Source organism: Gymnoscopelus braueri (genome assembly GCF_963280865.1).
Source record: "Gymnoscopelus braueri genome assembly, chromosome: 24".
Taxonomy (NCBI): Eukaryota; Metazoa; Chordata; class Actinopteri; order Myctophiformes; family Myctophidae; genus Gymnoscopelus; species Gymnoscopelus braueri.
Window position 1 is genome coordinate 1,394,981 of NC_137626.1, and position 13,644 is coordinate 1,408,624.

General features: G+C 42.2%; 1 protein-coding gene across 1 annotated transcript in view; it reads right to left on the reverse strand.

Annotated features, from left to right (window-relative positions):
* The window catches only part of LOC308080218 (NACHT, LRR and PYD domains-containing protein 3-like), a gene marked incomplete at its 3' end in the record, with an annotated part of 71,728 nt that overhangs the window by 25,594 nt on the left and 32,490 nt on the right, over nucleotides 1-13,644 (reverse strand). Inside the window, exons 10-12 of the mRNA XM_080421994.1 lie at nucleotides 9,958-10,125; nucleotides 5,818-5,967; nucleotides 5,643-5,689 (exon numbers count right to left, since the gene is read on the reverse strand). Coding sequence (XP_080278120.1) covers nucleotides 5,643-5,689; nucleotides 5,818-5,967; nucleotides 9,958-10,125 — 365 coding nt within the window. The remainder of the gene's footprint in view (nucleotides 1-5,642; nucleotides 5,690-5,817; nucleotides 5,968-9,957; nucleotides 10,126-13,644) is intronic.

Below are 13,644 nucleotides of genomic sequence, written 5' to 3' on the forward strand. Positions count from 1 at the left end.
ATAGCGCCACCAGCAGGTCTAATTTAGCAAAACACATTTTTGGAACAAAATGCCTCAAATCATGAATGCAGTGTCCGATTGAAAGGCCTAAGAAGAAATGGCGCCCTTTTCACATTGGCCTATTATAGCGCCACCAGGAGGCCACAATAACCTACCTGACCTGGCGGAGACCTGTGCTCAGAGGAGCACTTTTTCTAGTTACATTATGCAGTGTTATTACATTATGAGTGGCTACGCAAGGTTGTTAATGTAACAAATTATTACATAATGAGCTCATTAAGAACCTTGCGTAGCCACTCATTATGTTATAACAGTGCATAATGTAATAACGGCTCAAATTGTTGTTTTTATTACATTATGAGCTAATTATTACATTATGAGCTTTTATTACTGTAAATGTATTACATTATGAGCTGTTATTACATTATGAGTTGAGCCGTTATTACATTATGAGTTGCTACAGCAACTCATAATGTAATAACGGCTCATAATGTAATAAACTAAATGTAATTAAAGCTCATAATGTAATAAACTAAATGTAATAAAAGCTCATAATGTAATACACTAAATGTAATAAAAGCTCATAATGTAATAAACTAAATGTAATAAAAGCTCATAATGTAATAATCAGCTCATAATGTAATAAAATCATGAGCCCATTATGTAATAATGTGTTACATTAAGAACCTTGCGTAGCCACTCATAATGTAATAACACTGCATAATGTAACTAGAAAAAGTGCTCCTCGGAGCACAGGTCTCCACCAGGTCAGGTAGGTTATTGTGGCCTCCTGGTGGCGCTATAATAGGCCAATGTGAAAAGGGTTCCATTTCTTCTTAGGCCTTTCAATCGGACACTGCATTCATGATTTGAGGCATTTTGTTCCAAAAATGTGTTTTGCTAAATTAGACCTGCTGGTGGCGCTATACCAGGCCAATGTGAAAAGGGTGCCATTTCTTCTTAGGCCTTTCAATCGGACACTGCATTCATGATTTGAGGCATTTTGTACCAAAAATGTGTTTTGCTAAATTAGACCTGCTGGTGGCGCTATAACAGGCCAATGTGAAAAGGGTGGCATTTCTTCCTCGGCCTAGTGGGAAGGTGTGCACAAAATTTCACGCCAATCGCACGCTCCGTTGATGATTTGAGGCATTTTGTTGAAAACGAACCAATCCTGGAAAACTTTGGAAGCCAATCTTAGCCAATCAGGATAGAATATAAAAAATCGGAGAAATCCGTGTTGATCAAAGGACTATATAGATACTGTGTACCGATTGGCGTGAGGTTTGCACAAAATCTGTAGGAGTGATATCCAAAAATGTGTTTTGCACAAATCGGCCTCCTGGTGGCGCTATAACAGGACAATCTGAAAATTTTGGGGCAGAGGTTCGGCTTTGGCATCCAAGGAGTGTGTGTGAGCAGTTTCGCAGCGGCCGGGCTAACGGTGCCGGAGATTAGCTGTTCACAGACAGACACACGGACGGACGGACGGACGGACACACGGACGGACGGACAGGGGTAAAACATATTTTCTCGCCATGCCTTTCGGCTGGCGGAGACAATGACGGCTCAAATTGTTGTTTCCTGGCAAGTATGATGGTCAGTAACATGGTCGGTATAATGTCAGTATCATGTACGTATCATGGTCATCATGGTCTGTAGCAGTGGTGTGTTCTAGTTTTTTTTTGAAGGTATACTATGATTATTCCCTGCCTCCCACACGCACGGCATGCGCGCGTCTATAATTAATTAAATGTAAAAAATTTGCACGCGCGCGTGTGTGGCCCACAAAAATATTGCATGTGAAAATTTTCCGCGCGCGTCTCGCTCTGTAATGTCTGTCTTGCTCTCGTTCTGTCTCTCGTACCACTCTCGGTTCCTTGTTTGTTTTTGTTGTTGGCGCTGCCTGTCTCACTCTTCCGGGGCTTTACCTGCTGGGGCCTGTGTTGCCATGTCCGCGTATTATAAGCGACTTTGGGCTTGTTTTTCTGTAAAGTTTTCTTGTAAAATGTTGGTCGTTGTGGGTTGCGTTTTTTGGGGCTTGTTTCTAAAGTGTACTTGCTTAGGCTTGCTTCAAAAAATAGCGTAGGTTTTAAGTGCTCATGTGGCCTAAGTTGCTTCTTTTGGGCTTGTTTTCATAGAACTGGTTGCTTATTTCTCTCGCAAAATCTGGCAACACTGGCTGGTGAATGAAATCACAGAAGACTCGTCCCTAAACACACTTGCCCCGGGTCTAATCCGGCGGCCTCTGTCCGCGAAATGAATGGGGGCGAGTGTGTTTTGGGGGCGAGCGTTCCGGTTACCACTGGAACGCTCGCCCAGAATCGTTTTTTTTTACTCTCTCTCGCTTTGCTGCCTGAGCCCTGAGCAGCACAGTGCACGTTAACGCCAGTCAGTCAGCGCCGTCAGTTAGCGTATCAGAGCGTATCAGCGTCTCAGATACGCTGTTTTGAACAGTTTTTGAAGGTGTACGGTGGCGACGAAAAAAAATCTCAAGGTGTACGCCGTACTCAGCATCTGACGGTAGAACCCACCACTGGTCTGTAGAATGTCAGTATCATGGTCAGTATCATGTCAGTATCATGGTCAGTATCATGGTCAGTATCATGGTCAGTATCATGTCAATATCATGACAGTATTATGGTCAGTTTAATGTCAGTACCATGGTCAGTATCATGGTCAGTATCATGGTCAGTATCATGGTTAGTATCATGGCCAGTGTAATGTCAGTATCATGGTCAGTATCATGTCAATATAATGTCAGTATCATAAGTATCATGGTTAGTATCATGTCAGTATCATGGTCAGTGTCATGGTCAGTATCATGGTCAGTATCATGGTCAGTTTAATGTCAGTATCATGGTCAGTATCATGGTCAGTATCATGGCCAGTATCATGGTTAATTATGGTCAGTATCATATCAATATCATGGTCAGTATCATGGTGACCATGAAACTGACCATGATACTGACCATGGTACTGACCATGATACAGACCATGATACTGATACTGACCATGATACTGACCATGGTACTGACCATGATACTGACCATGATACTGACATTAAACTGGCCATGATACTAACCATGATACTGACCATGATACTGACATTAAACTGACCATGATACTGACCATGATACTGACATCAAACTGATCATAATACTGTCATGATATTGACATGATACTGACCATGATACTGACCATGATACAGACCATGATACTGATACTGACCATGATACTGACCATGATACTGACCATGGTACTGACCATGATACTGACCATGATACTGATACTGACCATGGTACTGACCATGATGCTGACCATGATACTGATACTGACCATGATAATGACCATGATACTGACCATGGTACTGACCATGGTACTGATACTGACCATGGTACTGACCATGATACTGACCATGATACTGATACTGACCATGATACTGAACATGATACTGACCATGATACTGATACTGACCATGATACTGACCATGATACTGACCATGGTACTGACCATGATACTGACCATGATACTGATACTGACCATGATACTGATAATGATTATTATGATGTAACACTTTACTTTTCTCAACAATATGAGACATTATTACATTATGAACTTTTATTACATTATAAGCGGCTACGTGAGATTTATAATGTAACACATTATTACATTATTACATTATAGAAAAATCTGTTATTACGTTATGCGCTCATTTTTTTATTACATTATGAGCTGATTATTACATTATGAGTTTTTATTACATTTAAATTATTACATTATGAACCGTTATTACATTATGAGCCGTTATTACATTATGAGTTGCTACAAGAACACACACATGAAAAAATTAAATAAAAGGGAAATGCCTATAAGGGAACTGGTGACAGCTGCTGAATGTTGGGGTACACATTATGTTGGAACATTTTTAAATGTTGAATTCTGCCTTAAGCAGCTTGTTTGGAGTCAAACTAGGGTTTTTCATGATTCTGGATTAATTGCAAACACTTCTTTTGCACCAATACCAATCCTAGGCAGAACATTTAAATAACCACACCCACTTTTCCCTCTCGTCACAAACCCATGTCTTGTGTGAATGTATACAGTATATTGTTGAGTACATAACTGTTTAATTTCTTTATTTCAATTTCTCAAAGATACTGCTCCACAATGTCAAATGCCTCAAAGTCAGCTAGAGGCCTGGTACCTCAGAGGTGAGGAGTGGGTGCTGGTGTGGAGGTCAGTAAAAGGGTCTGTGTGGGAGTACAGCAGGGCTGGGGTGGTAGAGCGGGGTCTGGGTGGGAGTGGCTGTGGAGGTAAGAGGGGGGCTAGAAGTCCAGGAAGTCCTGGGCTGCCCCCCTCTCCCCTCTACGGATTTGAAAAGCTCCAGACTCTGGGACTAAGCTGGACCATCAGGTGTGGGGAAGATGGGCTCCTCAGTGTGGATACAGTGGAGAGACATGGACCTTATGGGCCTGGAGAGGGTGTGGTTTACTGCAGAGATGTCAGAACCTACCATGGGTGTCTATAGGCAGGGATGGTGTAGAGTGTGGCGGGGATAGGGTTCACCTTTGCTTGTTGCAAAAGTATTTATTTTTATTTTTTGCTTTAAAAGCAAGAGTGGAAACAACCCATGATGCCCTGGGCTCCAGTCTCCTCATTATAATCCTACTCTAACTGACCTCCAGGCCTATAATGGACCATGTCCCTGCTGCTATCTGACAGACAAGCATTGCTTTCCACATACACTCGATGCTCAGACTCTGTGTTTTTGGTCTGGAGCTTTTTAACTTTGGAGAGGGGAACAGCCCAGGACCCTCTGGACCATAATGATCAGTTACTGGTTGGGGACTCCTGGTAATATTACTGGTCTTAGACAAATATGAAACAACCAGATCTCCTGTGAGCCAGTCTGACATACAGATATCTCTGTCTGCCTGACACACAGCCATGCACGACATGGAGGTCTTACAAACACCACCACCGGGGACCAACTCTCCTCACTGCCTATAGGAGCCAGCATGATCTGCCTGGAGGGGAGAAGCCCAGGGCTTTATTGGCCCCAATAACTTTACTTTTCTTTGTCCAAGTGCCCAGGGAGCTATCCAGTGTCCCCCAACCCCCATACTCCCCTCTATACCCACATGAGGTTTTCTGACTTTATTGATAGTATATATAGTAGAGATTGACAGGAAACAGGGGGAGAGAGACGGGGAGTGACACGCAGCAAAGGTCCAAACTTGCGACATGCAGTCAGGCTGCATTAGAGCCTATTAGAGCCTATGTGTGGTATGAGCCTGGACCGCTAGGCCAGCGGGCGCCACAGACCAGACCCACTCTTACCTCCACATACACACCCACTGTCCATACCCCCTCTACCTACCTTAGGGGCTCCGTAGCATATCATAAATATCTATCATAAATTCGATTTGCCTTCGGGGTTAAGATTTTTAAATATCTGACCTAGTCTATAGGAAGTAAGCTACTGCATAGTTGTTAACACATTATATTGATGGTTTCATCTTAATTCAGTAAGATATTAATGAGTGAATGTCACATGCTGCTGTGTATATGAGCTGTTCATCTATATAGCTGGATGTGCGCTGCTTTGATTTCATGAATAAAACAGAATAAACACTTACACTTCCTCAGACCTGGTTTCAGCCACTTCTCTCCACTATGGTTGACACTGGGGTGGTGGGGGGGGGGAGGGAGGGAGGGAGGGGGAAAAAGTCAGGCCTGCATAATGTCTTTGGTGATAAAAACTATTACTGATATATATTTACAATAAGTGAGTGGCAGCAAGTCTCTCCATACCTGAGAGTCTGCAGTGGTATAGTAGACAGTAGCTCTGCTGCTGAGTCTGGATGATTGTAGTTCAAATCCAACACTTTTAGATGGGAGTTGGACTTCAGAGCCGAGGCCAGATAAGAACAGCCTTTCTCTGTGACCATACAACCTGACAACCTACACACACACACACACACACACACACACACACACACACACACACACACACACACACACACACACACACACACACACACACACACACACGTCAATACAAGTCTGCTGCTTGTCTGAATCTTATATCATAAAAACAGACCTCTATGTGCAGCTAAGGGCTGATACTGGATCAGTTTGTCTGATGGGTCTTGGATTTTAGTGAACTGGAGGCAACTACACATGAGGAATGGGCTAAGATGCCACAGGAATGCTGCTAGAAGCTGGTTCCTGGCTATGCATCACATTTGCAGCAGCAAAAGTGTGCTGTACGAATAATTAAAGACACCTGACATGATGAAGGGTTCGAATAATGAAGGGTTTGAATAATTACGGCAATAGTCATTAAAAGTGGCATCTTGTGTTGAATTTGGAGAAACCACTCATAATATTAGTTGTGTTGAGTTATTTACACAGTTCTTGTTTGATTTGTTTATTTCGTACAGTTGACGATTTTGCCAATAAACCAGATTTGCAGTGGGTTTGAATAATTTTGAGCACAACCGTAACTATGCCCATCTCTAACCCTCACACTAATCTTACGTTTGTTGGGCTATTGGGATGTCGGACCCCCATTTTAATATGGAGCTATTGGAGACAATGTTCAATAAATCAATGGTTCAAACTTAATTCGTAGTAAGTAAGTAGTAAGTATTGTCTTTGCTCTTCCTGTTGGCATTTTCTATTGAAATGACAGATCAATAAGAATGCATTTGTACTCTTGATGCTCCGTCCCTCTTCACATAAGAATCACAGACACCCACAGTGTCTTATTCTGGTGCAGTGACAGCAGCAAAAATCGGACAGATCTGTCTTGATCACATGACTGAAGAGATAATGTGTACCGATTTGCGTGATGTTTGGACAAAATCTGTAGGAGTAATATATACATATATAACTTTTTATAAATGCTATAACAGGACAATGCGAAAAGGGTGGCATTTCTTCCTCGGCCTAGTGGGAATGTGCATGCAAAGTTTCATGGCAATTGGACGCTGCTTTCATCATTTGATGCATTTTATTCAAAACGAGCCACTCCTGCAAACTTTAGATGCCAATTTTAGCTCATAAGGATGGAATATGAAAGATCGGACAGATCCATGTTGATCACATGACTATAGAGATAATGTGTACCAATTTGCGTTGTTTTTGGAACAAATCTGTAGGCGTAATATAAAAAAATGTGTTTTGCAAATATCGGTCTCCTGGTGGCGCTATAAAAGGCTGATAAAATGCAGGGCAAAGGTTTTTCTTGGCCTCTAGGGAGTGTGCGTGCAAAGTTTCACGGCAATCGCACGCTGCGTTCATGATTTGAGGCATTTTGTTCAAAGCGGACCACTCCTGCAAACTTTGGAAGCCAATCTTAGCCATAATCGGACAGATCTGCCTTGATCTCATGACAATAGAGATACTGTTTACCGATTTGCGTGATTTTTGGACACAATCTGTAGGCGTAATATAAAAAAAAGTTTTTGTTTTGCAAATATCGACCTCCTATAACAGGGCGATGTGAACCCTAACCCTACTAACCACTCGCCCCAAAACACGGTTGCCCCGGGGAAAATCCGACGGTATTCACCTGGTATTCCTAAACGTAACCTCAGTAAACTATGCTTAAACCTAACCTTATTCCTAAACTTAACTTCAGTAAAACGGTGCCAAAACCTAACCTTATTCCTAATCTTAACCTCAGTAAAAGTAACACTAAACCTATTTCTACCCTTATCCTCAGTAAAACAAGAATACAAGAACCGCTGGGCCGCCAGTAAAATGGGGGTGAGCGTGTTTTGGGGCGAGTCCTCCGGTTACAGTGCCTTGCCCTGCACGATACCGTCGCACAGTATAAACAAATTCATTTATATTTTGGCTTTACATCTCATTCAACCTTAATATGCTAAACCTACAGCTTTTGTTTTGTTTTGTTAATGTTAATTATATATGTCATGATGGCGCAAGGGTTTGATTACTTGCCTCTAGTTGCCTGCTGCAATACATGTCACCAACTTTCACCACTTTATCCATTCCATGTGGCATGTTTCCCCAATGCAATCTTACGGGAGCGCCTGCAGACCGGGTTTACTGGCCACAGGCTGACTATATAAGCGATTTAAACGCTTGTTTCAACCCGTAGCTTAGATTATCTTGGCCGCTAACTAAGAGGAGGGGTGCCGACCCATACTTTTTGGATATGATGTGCAGAGAAGGGTAAGAATACTCGCGCCCCCCCCCCCCCCCACACCCACTGTTGTGTAAACATAGCTATGTTTACACGACAGTTTTAACAAAACATCATTGTTAATGTAGCCCCTAGAGGGTAGCAGAGTACAGAGTGACGTCCTGAGTGAGACTCATTTAAGAGGGTTCTGAACAGGCAGCTAACAGGTCAATAATCTGTGGGTCCTCAACACTGCCGGTAGCGTGTTGAGAGGAGAATGTTTGAGTGTAACTCAGTAAGCCTGTTTGTTTTGGTTTGTTTGTTTTTTGCATCCTCGCTTTTATTGTTGTATTGTTTTATATGATCTACAATGAGTGTTTTTATATGGTCAGGTCTGTGCCACTCACTGTTGGTGCTTTGTCGTGCCTGTCCAGTGTTCAGCATTGTTTGGGGTGTGGCCTAGTCTCCTGTCAAATAGGCATTTAAACTGTTATGTATGTGTAAAGGAGAACAAAAGTCTATGTATGTTCTGTTATTTATGATTTTTGTATAACATTTGGTTTAACCTATATATCTGATGTCATTGTATAACAGCTACAGGTGGAAACAGGGGAGCTTGTTGTGATGTGTGGAAACATTGAGAGGCGACTGATGTGTATATGCAACACAGTGAGATTGGCATTCGTTGGGAAATTGGAAAGGAATGCTCGTTTTTAGGCGCGGCGCAGGGCTTTGGCGCGAGGCGTATTGTATTGTGTGCGCGTGTGCGTGCGTGCGCGCGCGCGCGTGTGTGTGTGGTGGGGGGCTCTAGTGTGTCTTGCATTGCCCTCTAGTGTTGGTTCTACAGAATTGCCTGGGGAGGGGGGGGTGAAAACGAGCGCTCCTTTTTCAATTTCACTGGTTTTCCAATTTCCCTGTAACATATATAATAAGAGCTATTGGTAAAGTAATCCTTTTATTGGTTTGCCCATTGTATTTCATGTGACATTTTGTAGCTGAATGCATATTGTGTTTATGTATTACATGCTGTGTGCATATTGTGAACTGTTTGCTTTGTCATTGATCGTAGGTCCATGTGGAACAAGCGGCACACTAAGGACCGCTGTTGTTTGTTTGTTTGATTTATTTGTTTGTTTAATTTTTTGTACCAGTCTTCCCTTTATATTTGATACTTAAACACTTTTAAACCATTTCTAAATGCAAATAAATGCAAGTACCATTTTGTAAAACTTTTCTATAATAAAATAATTGATATTTTTGTACCCTACAGTTTGGTCTGTCTTACATGTATTTAGCGGGGTAACATTAATACATCTTTCTTTGAGATTTACAATAGACACAAGCCAACAGACTAGTGAAACCTTTCAAAACGATGAGGTAGAAATTGTACAGCTAATTCGTGATATTTGGATGGAAACTGAGGATTTGGTTAGTAATGCTTAGCGACATGTTTATGGATTTATTTCATATTTACATGTTGATTTAAGCTCTGACATTTATGTCAGACAAACTCTAGTATGTGAAGAGTCTACCTAGGCTATTAATTAATTTTGTATTAAAAGATATTTTCGTGAGTTTTTCTGCTTTCCTGAAGAATGGGCACCAGCGAGAAGACAGTCCCCCAGTCAAAAATGGTCACATATGCTCACAGACAGACGGACGGACACAAACACAGACGGACAGGGTGCAAAACGTCTCGGCCACGCCTTCGGCCTGGCAGAGACAATTAGGCTAAGCTCCATGTCTGTTTACTTCACAATTGAAATAATTATGTGTTGAACAGGTTCAGGAATACTTACATGAGGGTCTCCAGTGTACAAAGTGGATCCTTGAGTCCAGATGAGAGCTTTGCCACTGAATCCTGCAGATCATTGTTGCTGAGGTCCAATTCTATTAGACTGGAGTTGGAGCAGAGAACTGATGATAGCTCCTCACAGCATCCCCCTGAGAGGTTACAGCCACTCAGCCTGAAGAAACAATAGTGATTCAATCAATGTTTGTATTTTTTAAGAAACATCTCATAATATATTAAACATATCCAGTTGTAAATCACATACATAACCTTAATAGACATAAAAATACATTTTTACATTAGAAATGTATTCCTCATATTTGTATGATTTTTATACATATTTAAATCTATATGTATTTTGTTTTTCTTTTACTGTAAAATAATCATAATCAAATGTATTGTCACATCACAGGTTTATAGGTTTAAAAGGTGGGTGCAAGCTGTGAAGCTCATTTTTGTTTGTTTTCAGGAAGATAAATGAAAAAGAAGGGGGGCTGGGATAGCAAGGAGAAAATAAATCAGACAACAAAGAAACATGTGGAGGATAGACAATCAAAGATATCTATATACATATAGCGCAATCCAAGATTCAAGACATTTATTGTGACAAGGATACAAATACATGCACTCTGAAAACCTTAGGTTGGGGTGCTGCATAATACACAATAAAAACAATACATAAATAACAATACTAAACTAATAATGGCCCTAAAAACAATTTCTAATATAGCTGCAAGCAGTGATAATACGGGGCCAGTGAATGCAGAGAGAAAAAAGAAAGAAGCAATGATAAGTAATATGCACAATAAGCCATAGAAACATAGAAGACTGAACTTGAGAGAAAGAAAACCATGCAATTAACATGAGCATTTTAAACCCTCACTAACCCTAACCTCAGTAAAACTACGCCTCCCCCTAACCTCAAGAAATACTATGCGTAAGCCTAAGAATGCCAAATCACGATCACCTCAACACATCGTCGGGGATGGGGATCGAACCGGTGACCTCGGGACTTTTTCTCATTGAGCTAGAGATATGATAGCCCTGGTAGTGTCTGTTGATAATATATATAAATCTTTCTGTCCCTGATGAACCAAGACTCTGTTTTGCTAACTACTCTAGATCACTGGTTCCCTAACCATATCTACAGATAGAGAAATTGTACGTCTCCTCGAAACAGAAACCAGTGAAAGTAGCCAATCTACAAGCTCACAAAACGTTGCTATCTGAAAAGTTTGTAGATCGGCTATTTTCACAATGAAGTATGTCATACATTGAAAAAACATACTCTCAAATAAGCATTTCATGTTATCTTTAACAATTGCATAAGCATTTCATGTTATCTCTTTAACAATTGCACATGCATTAATTAACAAGGTCATATTTTATGCAATGCCCCCACTCACCCACCCTAACCTCAGTAAACACTACATGTAAAACTAAGAATGCCAAATCACAATCATTTCAACACATTGTCAAGGACAGGAATCGAACCAGCAACCTTTGCCCTCACAGACTGCCTCTCTTCTCATTGAGCTAGTGAAGTATATTTCATGAACACACATACAAATCTAAGCGAGCCTATCACCCAAGCCTGGGTGGGGGGTACAATTAGCATTCTCTTTGTTTTACCTGGACGGCACAGGGAACAACAAAGCCACAAGACACTGTCTCCATCCATCCCTTCCTGGCCCATACAGTTGCAAATCGAATCAGGGACTCAAAGTGTGATCTATTGTTTGTCTAGGTGGGGTCTTACCTTTCAAGGCTGACCCACCCACACATGTACCTCCTCTTTTTCTAAATGTGGCCACTGCTATAAAGATTGACTAAAATGTAAACTTAGTGTGTGTGCTACTCCAAGGCCGTGAGGCTGTTGGAGGGACCTCAGGGTCCATAGGAACTCTGTTTGTACTCTTGTTGGTTTGAAATAAATCGTATGCAAGTAACCTCACTGACTGGAGTGATGCCTCAATCCATTCTTCAACCACACCTCATACACACCTCTGGAACATCAAACTAACTACAATATGGCGTTGTTGGCAACTACAAAAGTGCAGTAGAACCTTTACCAAAACATAGTGAAGTCAGTGGTTCAGATACCACACTAGTAATATGGCCTCCCTGACAATGTCTGTTGATATCAGAGACGTACGGTCATTGGGGCCAACGAGGCCATGGCCCAGTCTGTGTAAACCCTGCTTGCCCCCTGTGTAGGGGCAAGCAGGGGCAACATTAACAACATTAGCACCCCCTCACCCTTTAAGTCGCCTTTGTTTTCAAATGGGGCTCATTTGCATTCGGCCAAATTGTTAATGAGTGGCCATTAGAAAACCAGTTTCGCCGTCAAACCGGTTCTTCATTGCGCAGAAACGCGCACCTCTCCATTCAGAAATGTAATAGAAGAAGAACCGTCCCTGAAACACCCCGCGCCTCGGTCCGCGAAAAAAATGGGGCAGTGTGTTTTGGGACGAGCATTCCGTTTTCTACCCCGGAATGGCTCGGTAATTCTCAATAGACTTCATTTCATGTTATCGTTAACAATTGCACATGTATACATTGATAAAGTCATGCTGTTTGCAATGCACTTTAAATGAAGTCTGCTTGAAGTGAGGCTTGAACTGGCGACCTTGCGGTTGTAAGGCAGTAGCTTCGGCGAGAAGCCGTGAATTGGTGAAAAATTAGCTTATACAGATGATACAGTTTCACGTAAATAGCTGAAAAATCCTGGGTTTCACTGTTTTTCAAACTGCTCAAAATTGTGGACAATCTAAGGGCGGAGCTTACTGGTCAAAGTGATAGATGTGAACCTCATGAGTCAAGGCACAACTGTAAGCAAGTTTCACGACTTTTGGCCAAACGAGGCATGACTTTTGCCTGTTTAAAGTTTGCATGTTCAAAACATTTCTATATCGCCCCCCTTTGGCCAATTGGAATAAGATTGGTTTCAGTTATATTTGGAATGACCCTCTACATTACTGCAAAGTTTCAAAGAAATGTGAGTCTGCATGTGTGCGTTAGGGGCAGATGAATAATTTTCATAAAACTGCAATAGTTAAAACCTATCTCCTCCTGGGATTTTTGTTGGCGGCCACCTCACGGGTGGAGTGTGGCCGCACTTCAGGTGGCACTGACACTCCTGCCTGCTTGTATGCCTGCTAGATTACTTCTGTGATCCCGTGGGACAGTCTAGCCTTCGACTTAAAGCACACATATTCACCTTCAAGGCCCTGACAGGGCCCAACAGTGATTACACCCGGGTTCACCGCCCTGAGGAGGGTGGGAAGGGGGCAGCTCAATAGACTGACTGGCTTGTACTCCGATCAGGCCATAGGGTGGAATGCAGGGATTGGTACCAGCACCACCCAAGCATTGCCATGTAGGAAGTGGCAGCATCCCTCATGCACCGACAGGGACATTATTTTTGCTGACACAATTGCCAGCAAGAATGCTGTCTTGAGAGAAGCCCTTGCAGCCCAAAAGTGTCCACGGGCTCAAATGGCTCATGCCGCAAGGCCGACAATAATACCTCCCATGGGGTGACTGCTGGCCTACCGTGCGAGGGATGAACCCTACGAGCACCCTTCGGCAACTGGGTACTGTTTGTGTTTCCCTTGTTTGGGACCACACGCCCCGCCGTGTCACTTAACAGATCCCCGGCTTAGCACCGTGATTATCTCGGGATGAGAAGGGA